The sequence below is a fragment of the Syngnathus typhle genome, linkage group LG5, assembly GCF_033458585.1.
Source record: "Syngnathus typhle isolate RoL2023-S1 ecotype Sweden linkage group LG5, RoL_Styp_1.0, whole genome shotgun sequence".
Lineage (NCBI taxonomy): Eukaryota > Metazoa > Chordata > Actinopteri > Syngnathiformes > Syngnathidae > Syngnathus > Syngnathus typhle.
Genome location: NC_083742.1, coordinates 6,301,274 through 6,320,729, shown reverse-complemented (window position 1 = coordinate 6,320,729; position 19,456 = coordinate 6,301,274). Strand labels below are relative to the sequence as shown.

The following is a 19,456-nucleotide window of genomic DNA, read 5'->3' as shown; positions in this document are numbered from 1 at the left end:
CACTTAGTAAAATTCATAATTGACGACACATCGTTTGATGCGATGGTGCGTGCAATCCTCGATGGTGTGTTATTGTCAAATATTGTTTGTTTTTTAATCTCCATCGCGGACCGGACGTCATACGGAGGCCGCCATTACAGATGCGCAGAACGGTTGCGCAAGACACGTCAGCTATATAAAGAGCGAGAGTTCAGTTCTCCACCTATTAGTTTCAATTCACAGTTTAATTAGCAGTTTCAATCAGCAAATAACAAAATGCGTATTACAGGTAATATTTTATTTCACAACACTTTGCCTTGTTCCTTTCGTCTCTGCTGTTCATTTCAAACACGCTCCATACGACCGCAATGCTCTTGTATCAGACGCTCGCTCGATCACCTGCTAGTTTGCCATCTGTCACAATGTACCCTACACAAATCCGAAACATTTGTTGCGGCTCCGAGTCACGACGAGGGGCAAGTTTTGGTTTCCAAGGGTGTTTTTATTCCTCTTCAACGTCTCTCCCATACAGAGCCGCCGTGTGCGCACGGAGCGCGGTGGTGCGTTTAGGGGCAGTCGGAGAAATCAACGCCAACAAAAAAAATGACATCCAGCCTAGTTAAGACCATACCAAAGACTTTAAAAATGGGACCCATTGCCTCCCTGCGTGTGTGACGATCTCTGGGACTTAAAAAAAATAAAAATAAAAATAAAAAATTAAAAAATTTTTTTTTAAAAATTCATAAAAATTGGGTGCGTATTATACATGGGTACAAGCTTTTTTCCAGCATCAGCATGCCATTGTTAGGGGTGCGTACTATACATGGGGGCGCACTATACACGGAAAAAAACGGTATTTCATTATGATTTATTATGTGTTATTATACATTTCTGATCGCTGTGGAAAGTGTGTTGTGAATAAGAAACAGAAGCAGAGGAGCGGATACTTGTTGCCTCTGCTCGGTCCCAGCTGATCTCCAGCCGGCGATATGAGCCCCAGCTGATCTCCAGCCAGCGATATGAGGAAACCACCAGAGACGATCTTTCTGCTTTTAGATCAGGGGTGTCCAAACTCTTTGCAAGGAAGGGCAGATTTGATAAAGTGAAGGGGCCCGGGGGCCAATAGTTTTTTCGGACGTTTTTTAACCGCAAACATTTTTATGCAAATGGACACTGTTATAAAACTAATTTCATTGTCCCAATTGTCTTTATTTGTAAATGACAAAATAACCAAATATAAGGCACTCAGGCAGATGTGAACAACTCTAAAAACACAAATTCTGCCTTTCATTCATATCTGAAGAATCAGATAACATTGAACAAATTGTATGAAATACCTTAAATTTAGGGTTTAGAGTTTAAAATTATTTTTGCCTCATGAACATTTTAAACAGGAGTTATACGTAATGTCAAGTTGGCTGTTATTAAAACTTAAAACAAGTGAATTTTGCTCTTATCATTTACACTATCTTTCAGAAAAAAGATCATCTTTGGGAACAACCGGATGTTATTCTGCCGGTCAGTATCACTGCGCATGCAGTAGCAAACTCGATAGCGAAGAAAAGTGTGAGACTCTCAACGGGATCACCAATATTTGAGTGACGTTCCAGTTATTTATCACAATTAGTTTACCAAGTCTGTGTTTTGAGTTCCTCCAATAAACCCTGGTCCAAGCTGCACTTGGTCGCCCCGCTCCTTTCCACACTCCATCCGTGACAATAAATAAATAAAATTGTACCCATGTATAATGCACACCCCAGATTTTAGGACAATAAATTAGTTAAATTTTGCGCATTATACATGGGAAAAAACAGTAAGCAATATTTACTTTTGATTTACTTTTGCCTCACAGCCCCGCGTGAAGAATCACTGTTGTGATGCCAGGTCAACTTCGAGCTGCTTCACTTTATCAGCGCAGTCACTCCGTGTTAGCTTGTCGTATGTTTGGTCTGACAGTGTCTCTTTAGGTTGAAATCCTTAAACAAGGCACCGTCTCTTTACAAATTAGACAAACACAATTGCCTTGATTTTCAGTGAAGAAGTATTGTACTTCCCATTTCTCATGAAAGCGACGGCCCTCAATGTCAACTTTCCTTGTTTTCTTTGCAGTCGCCATGGCAGAAATGAGAGGAGGGGGTGGTGCTGCCACCTTTTGATAATAGGAGAAATTACAGTTTCACGTTTCATGATTTTTTTAAATCAGTTTGACAGTGTAAGCGCCCCATAAATAATACATTTTAAGACCGAGGCTGCGGGCCGTATGAAATCTGACCGGGGCCGGATTTTGCCCGCGGGCCGGACTTTGGACATGCCTATTTTAGAAGATGTGATGAAATAATGTGCAAAAGAGCTTATCTGCTAATGCCTGCTTGCAGTGACTCTGCAAGAATCATCGAGTAAACACGTACAGGGCGGATGCCTGTTGGCTAATTTCCCCACCCCTTTAGGGGCACTCTCCTTATGTAACCAGGGACCTCAAAGTGAATGAAAGTGAGGTTGCTGGGAAAGCTGATTAGAGTAGATGAGAGAACCGCGTACGGCTCTCCTATTCTCCTTGCCTAAACCTAACATTGTGATTTAAGCAGTTGAAGATCCCATGTGCCATCAAAATCGAATTATCTCTCCTAGTTGTGAATGTACCTTTCACAGAGAACATTCTTTTCTGATTCTGTCATTGATTGCAATTGTTTGAGCCCTGTGGCATGCTTGCTGATATTCACTGCTTTGACAGGCGCTTGCGGTCATTCGATGCCATCAACAGTAGAAATAGCATTTTAAGCTCACAAAGCAAACTCTTTTTCAAAGCCATGGGCAATACAATCACTACAACAATGAGCCAGAGATGGCCCAGATAGGAGAAATTGCCATCGCGCGGCTCTAGCCACAGGTGCTTCTTTTTAAACGCTCCCTAAACATTTTTATACAGGAGGAAATTAATCTGGAGAAACTCACCTTGTTACATTTGATGCTGCCTTTTGTGTACTTTACAGATTGGAGCAGTACGTGACTCAATTCTCAGATGGACTTTTGGTCTTTATTTTCGTTTCTCCCTGTCGTCCCATCATGAGAACAGTGTTCTTATTAAGATTAAGATCTTTATTCGTCCCACATGGGGAAATTCCAGTATACGGAAGCCCTAATTTAAGGATATTAAAAAAACAAACAGGAGTTTAAAACAATTAAAATATTTAAAAATAAAGTATTCATGAATCTCATTTACGGTTAAGTGCTGGCAGTTGGTTCCGTATGAATATTCATTGCACCCCAGGGTTTTTGTAGTCGAGTTTGACACCTGCGATACCTCTCTGTCAACACACTTCGGTGGAGCATCGTTTCACTTGAGGAGCTCCTTGGTGGAGTGAGTATTTGAGAGTCTCTGCCCAAAATGGAGGACAGCTTAGCTAAGTTCCTCCTCTCTCTCACCTCATCCACAAGCTGAAGAGCGCATCCCAGAACAGAGCTGGCCTTCTTAATCAGCTTGTTTAACCTCCTTTGCCGATGAAGGCACATTGTGAGCAGATACGTTGGCTAGCATATGCTAATTGCTCATCCTGCAGTTCTATTTAATGCAGGCTTTTAACAGACAAAGTAAAAGGCGAAGTGTTACAACTGCATGAACTATGATCTCACCACCACCAGTAGATAGAATGGGTCGTATCTTAGCGAGACTGCGGAGATGAATAAGTCAAATATAACACAGAAACATTTGCTTTGTAATCATGTCTACAATTAATCGTTCACGCTGCCTTGGAGTGCTTTACCAGCAAGACACAGCAGTCTCCAGAAGAGCGGACTTGACAAGAAGTTGTTTTGGGGTTGCGTCACAAGATCTGCCACAAACCTAATTCTGAAGTTTGCAGATGATGCAACAATAAAGATAGTGAAGCGTCCCATAGAGAGGAGTTCTCTAATTGTTTTTTTTACCTTTAGTTTACTAAACGTACCACGTCGGGAGCAGGATTTGGACCCAGAAGCAGCCATGGCACAAACGTTGAAAAGTAAAAGTCTTTATCAAATATCAGCCTTAAGCAGGATTGGGCACTCAGGAAAACTAGACATTCTATCTTGAAGAAAGCTCGACATACTGATGACCTCTCACATTGTAACCCGAGTTTATATACTTTAAGATAGGGGTCTCAAACTCCAGTCCTCGGGGGCCGCATTCCTACATGTTTTCCAAGTTTACCTTGTTAAACACACCTGATTCAAATGATCAGTTCATCCTCATGTTCTGCAGGAGCCGGATAATTGAATCGCAACGTAAAGCGTTTCGAATTATTATGGCTTCCATGTCGATCGGATTTTAAATCCATGATTAACTGCTTTCTTTGTGTGGGGCGAGACAGATTGAAACCCTGGGTCTCTCATAGTAAATCTGCCAGTGAGCAAGGTTATGTTGACAGAGTAAGTGTTTAAATTACCTCTCTTTCTGGAACGGATAACTCAGAGTTTTCACATAACCCGCTCTCTGGAATACCCCCCAGATCTAGGGGATGGGTAATTGGTGGTCGGCACACTTGTGGGCCTCAAGGAATTCTTTAAAGTGTTTACTGTAGTTAATCAGGTGTAAGTTGCAATAACAGTAATGGACGTTAATGGACGTTGCTCACAGTGTCTGTGAGACGGAAAAACAGTAGATTAGTACACCATTAGAATTGTACATAGTGGGGATGGAGGCTGCTAACCTCAACTCAAGATGTTATGAGTCACTGGGAAGAATACATCGGAGACCTCAATTCTACCGCCTTTGTTTGAAAAGAAAACATGATTGAAGTCCCCCCCCCCATTCTTTCCACTCTCAAGCAAGGCCAACATCAACATATCAAAGTTTTACAATGTTCACTTTTGGCTTCAGAGTGACAAAATGGGCCATTACAACCCACAAAACAGATCTAAATGAACCATATTTTGACTGAAAAAATTAAATAAAATGAAAGACGTGACTCTTAAGCCAAAAAATGGGAAAAAATGTGAAAGAAAACCAGACTATAAGCACATAACATTCACAATGGTCCCCTTACTAAAAACAATGCACAAAACGGTATTCTCCAAGTTTCCCACAGAAACTACATAGGCAGAAATCTGATCACATGGTACAAGAAACAAAAACATGGGACTAAGGTACTACCCTATATATAGGTATATGTATAAAATATGCACCAATAACACCGCAGAACTGAGAAACTGGACCAAGCTTAGCAAAGCAAAATTACACGGCACACAGTCAATGATAAGTTGCACTTTAAATACCGTATGACTAAAAAAGTCTGTACTGTATTTTCCGGACTATAAATTGCAATTATTTTCATGGTTTGGGGGTGCGACTTATACTCAGGAGCGACTTATGTGTGAAATTAACACATTATATCACACATATATATGTTATTTTCACACTAAACCGCAAGAGGGCACTCTACGCCTGTGTGTCAGGATTCAGAAAGCCTGGAATAATTTGAACTGCAACTGACGATGAGTCTGACGTAAGCGACGTAGAAGAGGTAGCGCCGCATCTTCTACTTAGGGAGTTAGCGGAGTTGTTTAAAATCGACACAGGCTGAAGATTTCTTTGGATTTAGTGATTTGGAGTGACACGGATAGTTTGGTAAACTTGTTAGCATGTTATTTATGCTAAAGTCATCTGAATAACTCTTAATATGTTACGTCAGGCATGTTCTCAGTTCGTTGTTTATGTGTCATGTAACGTTAGTACAATTATTCAGCCTGTTGTTGCCTATTCTCTTTTTATTTTAAAAAGTAAATGTAAAAGTAAAAGTCAATATTAAAAAATGCTTCAACGACTGTATGAACTGAAGGAACCTGTTGGAGCAGCTTTGGTAGGCCTGCACACTGACACCTTGTGATGACAGTGAGGTCAGTCATCACAAGAGTATTCAGTTGTTGCTCAAAGTCTGAAAGTGCTCCCTCCTTTATTTATGCCACAGTGGAGCTGTCAGCAGAGAAAAGAGTATCTGGTTCAAAGGTCATTCCACTCCTAGCATTGTTCCACCGTGTACGGGAGCAGCAGGAACTGGTTCTAGAAACCACATCAGTGGCTAAAAATCTGAGAAGACAGTTGAGGGAGAAGTATATGAGGATGTCAGTTGACTCTGAGCTTCGATTTAAAAAGATGGACTTAATCAGCCCTAACAAAACATCAGATGCAGAAAGAACATTGTGATTAAAAAAAACAACAAAGCAATTCTTCACAAGCACAGTACACATTACTTTTATTACTGTATGCCTATTGTATCACCTCCAAATATTAGGAATACGAAACCATCTACAATAAAGTAGTGAAATTTCTTTATTTTTTAAGAAATAGTAATCTCTTTCCCACCACCGGAGTATGTAAATAGGACTTTGCAGCTCCTTTCAGCAGCAAAATAAAAACAATAAAGGCAGTTTTTATTCCATCACAATAGTTTAAATACAACTGAAACGTTTAAATGCAGATGTTGATCACCATGGAAAAAAATGTTAATTGTGTCCTGGGAAACATTCACAAAATATGACAACTAGCTTGCAATCCACAATAGCACCACCAGGGAGCAGTGTCTGTCTGTTTTCAGTTTCTAAAGCAAACTTGGGTGAAGGCGAGTTCCCTCAAAGAGGAGTGAGGACATCATGCGTATTTGCAGTTTGCATTTGATGATGCCACACAAAGACTCAGTCAGCTGTTCAGCCTGCAGGCTTTGGCGAGGTTTCAGTTTCAAATGAAATGCAACTTGCATTGTATTGTAAATATAGACACATACAAACAGGGGAGATGATTGCTCTGCCTCATGAGTGACAGCCTGAGAAAGTAGAATATCTATCGGCTGCATTGATCTAATGGCGCCCAAAGTGATACATTTAAATGGGGCCTGGAGGTACAGAGATGTAAATGTATGGATGATGGCGTCAACCCAGGGACAGTACAGGTCATTCAACCCCTGGTCAGACCTTAATGATCAATGATGAATGTGGAAGTTGTGGAAAAATAAAAAGCCTGCAGGCGATGATCTATGTCAGCACTATTGTATTGGAGCAATGTCTCATCTGTAATCAGGCTCGCAAATGGTTATACAATCAAATGTTGCCTGTTTATTATTTTTCAGTGTTATCATTTTCATAAAATATATAGGACAGACAGTGTTAGGGTTCATGTCAATGGGAGCAGGGCCAAGGGATGACGTTCCTGTGACGCCTTTAGAAATACTCTTCATGGAATTTGACGCAATAGTAAATTACTGTGTGTAGTTTGGCAGTCGCTCTGCCACAAGTCTCACGTCATTGTTTACCTGGTACCTGAAACAAGACCAGAAGACAGAAAACTTGCCAAGTAAAAGTCAATGACTACGTTTACGTGGAGAATATTGGTGGAAGTGTAAATAAAATGAATATTTGTTTTGCTTATATTAGCTTTCGCCAATACTATTGCTTTATCAAAGGAATTTGCTCAGTTCCTGTCACCTAGCATTGTTTGTACTGCACCTTAGAATCAGGTCCATGAGAGTCACAAAAAGTAAACCAGTGAACTGGCAAAACAAGCTGACAGCTGCCTGAGAAAGGTTGCAACCATCTCACGCACATTTAACACTATTTGTACAATTTGGCTGCCAGTACAAAGAACACAGAACATTGTATTAGATGAATGATTTCCTTAATTAATTATGTTTTGGGGTAAAATTATGCAGAAAAGCATAGACTGTTGACCATTTCTCTCGCAATCCAGATAATGTCTGTATTTGCAGACTGCAAACTGGTCTCACTCTGAGACAATGCCACAGGCATGGACTTTGTTTAAAAAGCCACATGCGGCTGGAAATGAGCATGGGAATGATGTCTATAACCTTGTCAGTATTGCAGTGTGCACTCAAAAGCAGAGACAGAGTGACTGTTGACCTCATTTCAGTGTTGCCGCTTTATCACGCACTGCCTTCTCTCTACTTTTCTACCCCCCACTTTTCTGTTGTCATTTACTGTGTCCTGAGAGGCTCAAGCTAAAACCAAAAGTTTACTTGTATTTATTTACAAAGAGCATCTTTTTATGAATCACTTACTTTGTATGCTCCACTTTTTTGTTGCTGTCAGATATTTTGTGTTTGCAGACAAAAGCTTAAACTAGTGCTTTCCTAGTTGGATAGTTTAATCAGTTACATATGTTTTGCTTTTTTGATAATATGTATTCATTGCAAGCACTTTGAGTGTTGTTACAGTAAAGCACCATATAAATGTAGTGCATTATTATTACTACTATTATACAACTTTATACACCTCACATATGGTGTTTCAACGTCTATATGCGTGGTTGTTTCTTTGTGTCACAAGCTTTTAATGCACCAGTTTCAAACTTAAGGGCCGAGGGTCAGATCCAGCCTGCCATGTCATTTTATGTGGCTCTTGTCTGTTAACGTCTATGAAAATTGCTAAAATCTGTACCAACATGTTTGTTGTGTGTAATGAATAAGGTTGAAATTTTGCACAATTTTCTTTGCCATAACTTGATCAATAATTGAACAAACTGCTATCCTTAATATACATTTTCAAAGCTAGTAATTGATCACTTTCTGTATAATGTAATGTAATGTAATGTAATGTAATGTAATGTAATGTAATGTAATGTAATGTAACGTAACGTAATGTAATGTAATGTAATGTAATGTAATATAACATAACATAACATAACATTATATAATATAATATAATATAATATAATATAATATAATATAATATAATATAATATAATATAATATGATATGATATGATATGATATAATATAATATAATATAATATAATATAATATAATATAATATAATATAATATAATATAATATAATATAATATAATATAATATAATATAATATAATATAATATAATATAATATAATATAATATAATATCCATCCATCCATTTTCTGAACCGCTTAGTCCCCACTGGGGTCGCGGGCGTGCTGGAGCCTATCCCAGCCGTCATCGGGCAGTAGGCGGGGGACACCCTGAACCGGTTGCCAGCCAATCGCAGGGCACACAGAGACAAACAACCATCCGCACGCGCACTCACACCCAGGGACAATTTGGAGTCTTCAATCAGCCTACCAAGCACGTTTTTGGGATATGGGAGGAAACCGGAGTGCCCGGAGAAAACCCACGCGGACCCGGGGAGAACATGCAAACTCCACACAGGGAGGGCCAGAGGTGGAATCGAACCCGCGCCCTCCTAACTGTGAGGCGGACGTGCTACCCATAAACTCATCAAATTAAGACTTCATAATGTATAAATTTGTTCCAGATGTGTTTTTTCCAGTATACTCTTTGTAATCTTGTAGCTGAAAAAAGCAAAATATGTATTTTCTTTCTATCTAGTTGGGGATGATAGACACTCTCACAGGGATAACTTTTTCTGTTTTTGATGTGGTAAAGAATAATGCTCCATCTATATCGCATTACTTTCTCACTCATTTATTCCCACTCATACGGCAATATTATGAAACTGCTATCGCGTTCCTGTCAAAGAAGTAACAGAATCTTCCCCAAGCATCGTGTTACCTTCGGCCACAGAAGACTGTTTCTCATTTTTATAACTGAGCCAAACAAAGCAGCTACAGCACAGTAGGTGTGTATTGCTTTCATATCCATGAAACTCCCACTGATGACTTGTTCGTGATCATCCTCATCCTTGCGTGACCTGGCCCTCCTGCCACGATGAACAATGGGGCGGCTTACGACCAACATTTTCCTTTGCTTGGCGCCTGACCAGGCCTCATCACTTCTTGCCTCTTTGTTTTATGTTGTCTTTGTATGGATCTTGCGCACATCCATTAGTGTTGACGTAGCCCAGTATTTAACACCACTGAGGGATTGCCTCCACTAAAATAATGTTACCGAAAAAGTTTGGAATTGTTTTACACATTGACACAAACCTTACAAAAAGACAAAAGAAAAACATTGCTTGATTATTGAATAAAATCCAGATAAAATATCTCAAGATTGAAAAAAATCTCTTTCAAGAAGGAAAGCTGCAAATACTTAACTGACCCTTAACAGAGAACAGTTGACATGAACTAAAATATAAAACAATAATAGATGTATATACGTACCGTTTTTTTCCATGTATAATGCACAAAATTTAACTAATTTATTGTCCTAAAATCTGGGGTGCGCATTATACATGGGTACAAAAAAAACAAACATTTTTTTGTTTGTTCTTTTTTAATCCGGATATGATACGGAGGCCGCCATTACAGATGCGCTTTTTTTCTGCTGTTCACTTCAAACACGCTCCATACGAACACAATGCTCTCGTATCAGACGCTTGCTCGACCACCTGCTCGTTTGTTGTACCCTACACAAATCCGAAACATTTCTTCGCTATCGAATTTGCTAGCGCATGCGCAGTGATACTGACCGGCAGAATAACATCCGGTTGTTCCCAAAGATGATCTTTTTTCTGAAATAATTTTACGTTTACGGACTTAAGTAGGACTCAAAATTTGGGTGCGTATTATACAGGGTACAGGCTTTTTTCCAGCATCGACATGCCATTTTTAGGGTGCGTATTATACATGGGGGCGCATTGTACATGGAAAAAAACGGTAATTTATTTTCACACGTGACAGCTCAAAAAACAAATGTTTCTCAGACATTTCAAGGATGAGGCTCTTGTAAAGGTTGTTGTGCAAACGTGCAGCCAAAACGGCGTGATGATAACTTGCACCATATAATCATTTCTAGAATGATAATTTGGTTACCTCATTTCGTTAGGCCGATGTTTTTAGGATTCAATACGGTTCTATATTACGCCAAACTACAACCGAACAAAAGTTTTCTGAATCACAATCTATATTGGTAAATTCATCTGACAATGTCAACCAAAACTGTCATATTTTCGTAAGGCCCCATTTAAAAATAAACAAAGCTTTCTTTTAAATATGTACAGTACAATTCAAGTCAAATTTACAATTAATTTACATCTAAAACAAAAAAACGTTCTTGTATATGTTTTTGTACTGTATATCATAGTTTTGTACAAGTGGTCAGATTGTGTTGTGGCTTGTCAGTGGTTCTCACTAACATCATTGCTTAGTGATATGCCACCTTCTGATTGAGGGTGCTTATTCATTCAGTTGTTTGAAATGTGTCAGTTGTCCATCTCTGAATGTATTTTATTGATGCTGCTCATTTTTCTCCATCACAGAATCGTATACCGAAGATTTTTGGTCCACTTTTTTTAATTCATGTGGGTGGACGGAATGCATGGAATGGGCCACATCATTGGATTGACTTCAATAGATTGACTTAGGTTTTTTTTTTTTTTTAACTAGGGAATGCATTTTTGTGACGCGGAATAATAAAAGGTTCTAATGTCAACCGGGGGCCCTGCAAAATCATTTTGTACAACAGTTACCTTATCAGAGAGGCCTGCTGTTTCTGGCGCAGGATCCGTTGCGTAGACGAACAAACATTCCGTTTGGCCTCAGGCCCCACGCGGAGCAGCCAGCCGCGAAGCAAGTGGTAGCCGGATCGAGCCAGTTCAGCGTGATAATACCTGGTGTTGCGTGGTTTGTCTATGCGGGCTCAGTGCTCAGTCATTTAATCTGCATGTACAGGTCAGTCCCTCCCAGGTGGTTGTAGGTAGCGTGAACGAGGGACAATTTGAGAAGGAGGAAACATGAACTCTGTTTAGCATGCTAATGTTACGTCCTCTAAGGGCTGCTTGCCACTGTGGGAAACGCTTTATTTCAAATAATGTCTGAAGTAATCTACTCAATTTGTGTAATTGTACCCATTGGCTTACACTGTGAAATTAATAGACCACTTGTTGAAGCATTTTTCATTTGTTTATGTTCATTATTCTAAGATGTACATTTAATCTTGGCTCTAATCTTATGATTGGAATACTGTACAAAATATCCTTAAACTCACCGTCATCACATCAATCACAGTTTTTAAACTTCAAATTACTTTTTAACCGACTCTTGCAGCCGTTAGCTTAATCAAGTTGTCATATAATTTTACTGTTTTTGGTTGTTGTATTTTATTTCTTGATTGCGTATATATATTAATCTTGCTTTGTGTATTTATTTATTTTCAGCATCCCGTTCCACACCCTCCTCAAACAGTCACTGTTCTTTGGGTCAGGCCGCAATTGTAAATGAGAACTTGTTCTTAATTGTTTGCCTGGGTAAATAAAGGTTAAAAAGATATGTTGCAAGCGAACAAAATATGCAGGAGAGGAAAGACTTTCTGAGACCAGTTAATCTTTTAAAGCGTCAAATTGATGCACATGCAAAAAATACTTTCAAAGACACTCCTGCACCCAAATGCCTTTCACTTCCTGTGCTTTAGTTACATAAGCAGACATTGGCCAAACAGACACACTGAGTGTGTGTTGCATGTAACATATTCCAGAAAGGCCTTGATGACAGTTATAAAGACAGGTCAAACATTATTTTCCTTTAACCCCAAGGCTTTTGGGGAGGCATTAGCTAGCCTTAGTTCCAGTGATGTGACATCACCTAAGTGCATGAGTCCAAATGTTGTCCACCAACAGTCATTTAGTCAAAACTCGAATGAAGTGGAGGCCACTTTGTTATTCTATTTTACTGAACTTACTAAAACTGTAGGTCCCATATATGCTCAGGAAAATGTTCAAATTGCACCATCAAAGCATGAAAAACAATGTCGGCCAGCACAACATAATGTTCTCATGCAGACCTTGTTTAACATTCGAGTTGGTTGAAAAAATAGCTGACGGCTGCAAGTGGCTGGACTTTGGATACCCCTGGCAGAGGGTATTACAATTATTGGTCCCACAAGTCAGTATATTAAACTGTATGTCAATCATACTTTAAAGGAACAATGGTAACCTTACTTATGAACTTACAAAATAAACATATTTATTAACCAACAAAGTTATGGTCAGAGGTTAGAAAGTCAAATCAATAAAAGTACAGTAAGTGCTAAATATTAACAAACCTTTCTGATTATATAACCTGCACAGGGGGCCATTTTGTCTCAGGGACGGAACAGTCCGTCTGTTTATCCCAGACGGATGGCCATTTTACAGACGAAAGACGATGGACTAGAAAGAAAAAATATAAAGGATGGACTGAAGACGGACGGAAACAGGTTTTTGTTCAGCTCAAGTGCTAACTAACCACTCAGTCCGTCCGACAGACATGGAAGTCTGCCAAAGATCAGGTTTCCGTTTCCGCTTTGTCTCTCATGTGTAATTCGTATGTTCAGACCGGAAGTGAAAAAATGCAGGAGGTGGCAAAAGGAGACTCTAGTGAAGTAAGATGATTTTTCTAAACTCTTATTCATGAGAAAGAATGTTGGCAGAAATATAGTCGACTCTTTTCACTTACACTGTCAATCAAATCTTGTATTATACTATCAACTGGTGGTCTTTTTTGTCACTGTGTCTTACGACATCATTTCATTCTTTTTTTTTTATTTTTGTTTCAGGCAATATCAGGGCACACAGTCATTGCTGCTAAATTCCAGGAGATAGCACATGAGCAAATTGAAAATGAAAAGGGAAGAAGAAGAAAGAAAACTTTGTCATCAAATAAAGTTTTCATTGCGCAAAAAGAGAGAAAAAAAACAAATGTGAATGTTAACCAGGAAGCGGGGTCCCCCATAAAATGGATGTGAATAGTATATTATTATGAACCTTTGCCATTAGCCTCTCTCAGGCCGTGACGTATAGGAAAAATTGAAAGCCGTTTGCCTCAGAGAAGAATGTCCTGAGCTTTAGAATGGCTGCCTGATAATATTTTGTATGACATCACAATAACTGATTTGAATTTGTCCACCTGGCTACTTGGGATCCTGGTTAAAGTAAGCCATTTTAAACTTAAAAATGATTAGGCTTTTCAAGGTCACAAATAAAAATAAGTTAATGTGAGGCTCTGTAAAGCTCTTCTGCAGGTGTCCGGTCATTTATTTATTTATTTATTACAGAAGTGCATTTAAAATTTTGAGGAGGGACGAATGGTGGGACAATTTTATAATGAATGAGGACAGACGGACGATGATGGAAGGGTGTCCAGGTTGTGAACAAAGGACACGCAATGAAAATTTGGTAAAGTGCCCACCTCTGTTAACATTGTGGTTTTACTTTCGTAGACAGCGAATGCGGATTTGCTGGTGCATCTTGATTGTACACGAAAGATACATGACGACCACAGACATATTTAAGTCCACAACTCACTCTGAATTTAATGAAGCTACCCTTTTACTATGTCTGTTGCCACACAAGCCAAGCTCAGTGACAATGCTGCAGTTGTGCATGGATCACTGCGTCTTGCAGAAACAGTAAAACAACTAATGCCTTTCAATATAACCACTTATAATGAGCAATAGGGCCACACACCCTGTCTTGGTTGATGACGTCACGAAAGGAAGCAATCACAATTTCCCCATTGGAAATGAATGTACAGACATTGCTTGAAATGTCAAAATAATGAGGATCAATCAGCCTCAAAAAGTATGAGGACATCTCTACTTGGGCCCATTTCAACCTCTGAAAACTTCATAGAACAATTCAATTTTCGATGGTTAAATTAAGAGCAAGAAATGAGCAGCCTCTCTGCAGCTAAAGTGCCCTGTCACGTCTGTCTATTTCCTTTCATCAGTCACCAACATACGCCGACATGACGCGTTCCGAGAAGCTTTATGTACGTTGAATTGTTCGTATATTCAATTGAAATCGTTAAGGGGTCGTTTAACTTACATTTCCCCTGAAGTCCACGTATGGGGTACCCCCTCCACCACCTATCGGAAGGCTCGGCCTCCTCGCTGGAAATCCGGCGCTCCCAATCTTTCCAACAAGCCGGCCTCTGGGGTTTGTCTTGAAGTTGTTTATCCGAAATTGAATGAGAACATGGCTGAAACGGTTCACAGCAAGCCTCCTTGCTGAGCGACAGGCCGGTCGACACCGTCTGCGGCGGGCCTCCTCGTTCAGCCGTTGGACAGCCAACACTGGCTGTCCAAGTCTCCTCGCTGAGCAGCAGGATGGCTAAAGCGGTCCATAGCAAGCCTCCTTGCTTAGTGGCAAACCTATTTTTTTTATCCTTCGGGAATAGATGTACGTTGATCCCTTCTCTCGTCATTGTCCTTTAAAAGCATGAAAACTTGCTTCAGCAACAAAAGTACATAAATCAAAACACAAAACTAGGCCATGCACTGTAATTAGAAAGAAAAACATTCATCATATCACTCCATATCGGACTTTTATCAGCCACTTGGACTTCATTTCAGGTACTGCTGTCAGTGTTAGTTATGCAATGTCAGCTAAATTTAAACCAATGCGGAAGAGGTTTGATCTTTACACAAGGGAGTGAACCGACTGTCTCCCGAGAATCTTCACAAAAAAGACGCAGCCTCAGTCCTTGTTTAGATTGTGTGTTGCTTTTGTTAAGATTAAGTGTGAATACACGAGAATAGGGTCAAAAAGCTCAAGGCTCTGCCTTCCGTCTTGCTGCTGAGGTCTCATTGTGCATTGCTTGTGCCTTGCGCCCAGAGACAGTTAAGGGGTCATAAATATGCAGCCAACCCTTATTTTCCTGAAGGAGTGCATTGACATTTCATATCTCCAGCCATGCCACCTGCAGACAGTCACATATCCTGTGGCGACGCATTGTTCACACAGACTTGGAAATAATGCATGCCAGGAAAGCTGGATCCGAGCTCACTTCAAACCCAGCAAGGATTCCTGGCTCATTGTTCCACCGAACAGTCAATTCCACATGCCAGGCATGCTGTGTATGACCTTCACGAGGCTGCACTCACAGGAAAAAATATACTTCCTGAGTCAGTTATCACTGCTGGCGTGGAGGACTTTCCTTTTCCTTATAAGGCACTCAGGATATGAGAGGGCAAAGCTACTATGTGTAACTGTTTTTTCTTCAAGTTCCAGTTTTGCGACCAAACAGGGCCTCACTGCTTTACCGGATAAGATCAGCCAGCCAGTAAATGGCCGCAGGTCAACTTTGGTTGTAAATACCACTTAAGACATTTGAAGAAAATAAGTTGTATTCCAGAAATTCTTTTTTTTACCATCAGAAATAGTTCCAGAAATGATGAATCATTCTAGAGCGCTGATTTTGGGAAATGAATAAAATAAACATGCACACTTTAAATAACATTTGTCAGTAAATTGTGTGTAATAAGAGAGCATTTGACATTCAGTTTTAAATACGTTGCTGCTTAAAATATGGTCTTTGTATCACCATGGGTAACAACAACGCATACAATAGCACTAAACAAAACAATGACATCATGTACTGTAGCTCTTTCTGTAGACAATGCAAGCCAATACATTTCCTCTTCATTAGCTACAATAAGATGGAAATAACAAACAAATAGTACCCTTATAAATATGGCACAAATGTAAAAATAAAAAATTTAAAGTAGAATTTAAGATTACACACACCTTCACAATTTAATGTCATCCAAATGTGTGAATTACAGTATAATAAATAATGTGAGTATTAGCATATAATGAATACTATTCTGTAAAGTAAAACTAAAGAATAACAGAACTAACAAATAAAATAGCTTAAATACTAATCAACAACATTTTTCTATAATTCTCACTTTTGAATCAATAAGTGCACCTCCACAACAAGGTCCAAGAGGTTTACTGTATTGGGAAATCTACAAATATTAATTCACAATCAAGAATAGTCTTATTACCCTTGGTTAGCGTGTTATTGAACCGCAACATCTTCCTATTTTGATAACGCTTGACTACTATTTGATACTGCCGGAGCATTGTTATTTTAACAACACTTTCATAGTCATATTACCATCATAGTTTTGGTTTTAAGTAATGTAGAAATTCATTGTGCCAAACTAACAATTGCCCATAATGATTTACTATATGGTGAGCTAGCTATTCAAGATATGCGTATGCCGCAAGATATTCCAAACAGCTCTAAGTATGATGCAGTGCACTTCTACACGACACACTCAAATATTTTTGTGCCCTCAAGTTACCTTAACTTTGGCTGCACTGTAGGGGAAAGTTAACTCTTTGTATGTTGCAGTGCAGTTCTGTTCTGCTGCAAAACAACAAACAGCGCATTAATGCATATTCACAAAGAAAGGAGTCACATAAAAAAAGCGCAAGGTTTGGAGTAAATTTATATATTGTTTCCACTGAAGCTTTTGCATGTTTTTACATGTTAATATCTTTTAATTTTTAATCTATTTAATTTTAAATGTTTTTCTTTAGATTTTATTGCGTATTCTATTTAGTACCCTATATTGTTAATTTAAATTGTTTTTCATAATGTATATCAGTATGATTTGTTGATGCCCTTTATTGTTTTTTGCAATACAAATTATTTTCACACACTATCATAAAATGACTAGATGACACTTCCATCTTGATGAAAAATCTACAAATTCAATATAACTGATAAATTAAGTTTGATATCTCTGTTTTGGTGTGATTATGTTGATATTTTTGTTTTCATGCCGACATATAATAAGGTAATTTTTAGTTGTCTCATCATACAAAATGATTTAAATACAATGTAACTATTTTTTAAATTATAAATGATTTATTAATTTTTTTTGATCTTACATTTTGCCTGGGTATACTCTAACAGGATTATAACTGAAGTAAAATACTGCATATGATATATCTTAGTCACTAGTGGTGTCACCACACTAAAACAAATCAAATGATATGATGTATTATTTCCTAAAATCATAACAAAAATAAATACATACATAAATAATGATATTATTATTATTATTATTATCATTACTATTAATATTATTATGTAATGTTAAATTTTATTAAATAATCCTAAAGCAGTTAAAGGTAAGTTAAACGTGAAGGTATTAGTTATAAATGTCATCTTCCCGTTGGTATTTCGACAACAACAACAACAACAACAAAAAGAGCAGCAGCAGTCTGCTCGTCTGCCGTCTTTGCTTTACGACTGCTGATGTCACTGCAGGCTGGCGGAGAGAACCTCCCTCCCTCCCACAGCAGCAGCAGCAGCATAAATAGACGCAGGCTCAGCTTTCCTGCGCTCACTCAGCCTCACAAGCCAAGCAAGCCCGTCCGGCCTCTCTCGCTTTCTCTCCGCCTCAGCGCCAAACCAACCGAGAGACGAGATGTCCGCGTACGTGTCTTCAGACTGCCGCCGTGTCAGTCCTTCTGTCCACGGCAACAAGTTTGCCACGGCTCACCGCAAGAAAGCAGTGGCCAACATTTTCGACAACGTGAGCCAGGACGCCCTGACCAGACTCTTCCAGAAGACGGGCGACATGAAAGCAGAGGAGCGAGTGAGGAGCATCTTCTCCTACTCACACGATCCGGAGGAGACGGCCCGGGCGCTGATGGCTCTGAAGCAGCGGAAGAAGGACAAGTTCCTCCAGATCGCGGGTTTGCTCCGGCAAATGCTCAAACTCCGCTGACGGCGCTGCTGTAGGCCGCTTGTGTCTTCACTCACTCGGCTCGACTCGACTCGGAGCCGAAAGCACGCAAGACTACGCTCCTGATGGGACTTGAACGCCGACTACTGTGTGTGCGGCGGCTATCCGAGGGGCGATGACGAGCTTGCAAAAGGCTGCCAGCGTGGTCACGTTGCAGCGCCGGAGAGTCCCGCCATGACCGGTTGGAAGCAGATGAGATGATGGAAGCAACGAAGGACATAAAATGACTCCCCTGAAGCTTGAATTCAGCCATGCTGACGAGGCAGCAGCACACAAAGGAGGTGCTGGTGGAAAGCAACAACTATATGAAACTTGAAATGCCAGAAGAAGAACCTTTATGGATGCCTGTCCTGAACACATGCCTTCTTCCAACATGAACACTGTCACTGATGTGGCTCCTAATTTAAATCTCAATTAGCCACTTTTTCACAAATGATGTGTCCTATTCTGTGCCCTTTTTAATAAATATCTCTGTTTACAAAAGTAAAGCTCTGCTTGTGTGCAACCTTATTTCTGAGTTCACATGAACCACCATTTTCGACTCGCGCATGAAAAAGGATCTGCTTTGTGTCATTTTAAGATACAATTGACATAAGTGCTGTGCTTCAAAGTCATTTTAATGGCCCAAAAGAGACTGGCTTACATCTACCTCTCTTCCTTAACTGGAAATATTGTAAGGAGACAAAGGCAGTAAAGTAAGGGGGTGCAGATGACAAGCCATTGTAGCACAAAGGCCCCAATAAATGGCTGAATTATAATTATAGTTCAGAGAGCACAACTAAAATTGAGAGAAAATCACAAGTGTGGACAGTTTATTGTGATATTTATAAGATTAGTGACATATAGCAAAATATAAGGTACAAATATAAGGTTTTGACATCAAGCTTACCATTACAAATGAAAACTGGATTAAAATAAAAAATCTGTTGGACGTTCATAAATCTATTCATAACGTCATCATTTAAATCTAAAAGTAGTCAGGTAAATGCCTGTAAAGTAAACATTTCTTTCACATCTTATTGCTAAGGTGATAATTAA

At 39.3% G+C, this 19,456-nt stretch overlaps 1 protein-coding gene across 1 annotated transcript; it reads left to right on the top strand.

Moving 5' to 3' along the window:
- The first annotated feature begins 17,999 nt into the window (after positions 1 to 17,999).
- Positions 18,000 to 18,906, top strand: tcima (transcriptional and immune response regulator a). Its single transcript, XM_061278327.1, has one exon. The coding sequence runs from the start codon at positions 18,098 to 18,100 to the stop codon at positions 18,398 to 18,400; it is 303 nt and encodes a 100-aa protein (XP_061134311.1). The 5' UTR covers positions 18,000 to 18,097; the 3' UTR covers positions 18,401 to 18,906.
- Positions 18,907 to 19,456: the final 550 nt, after the last annotated feature.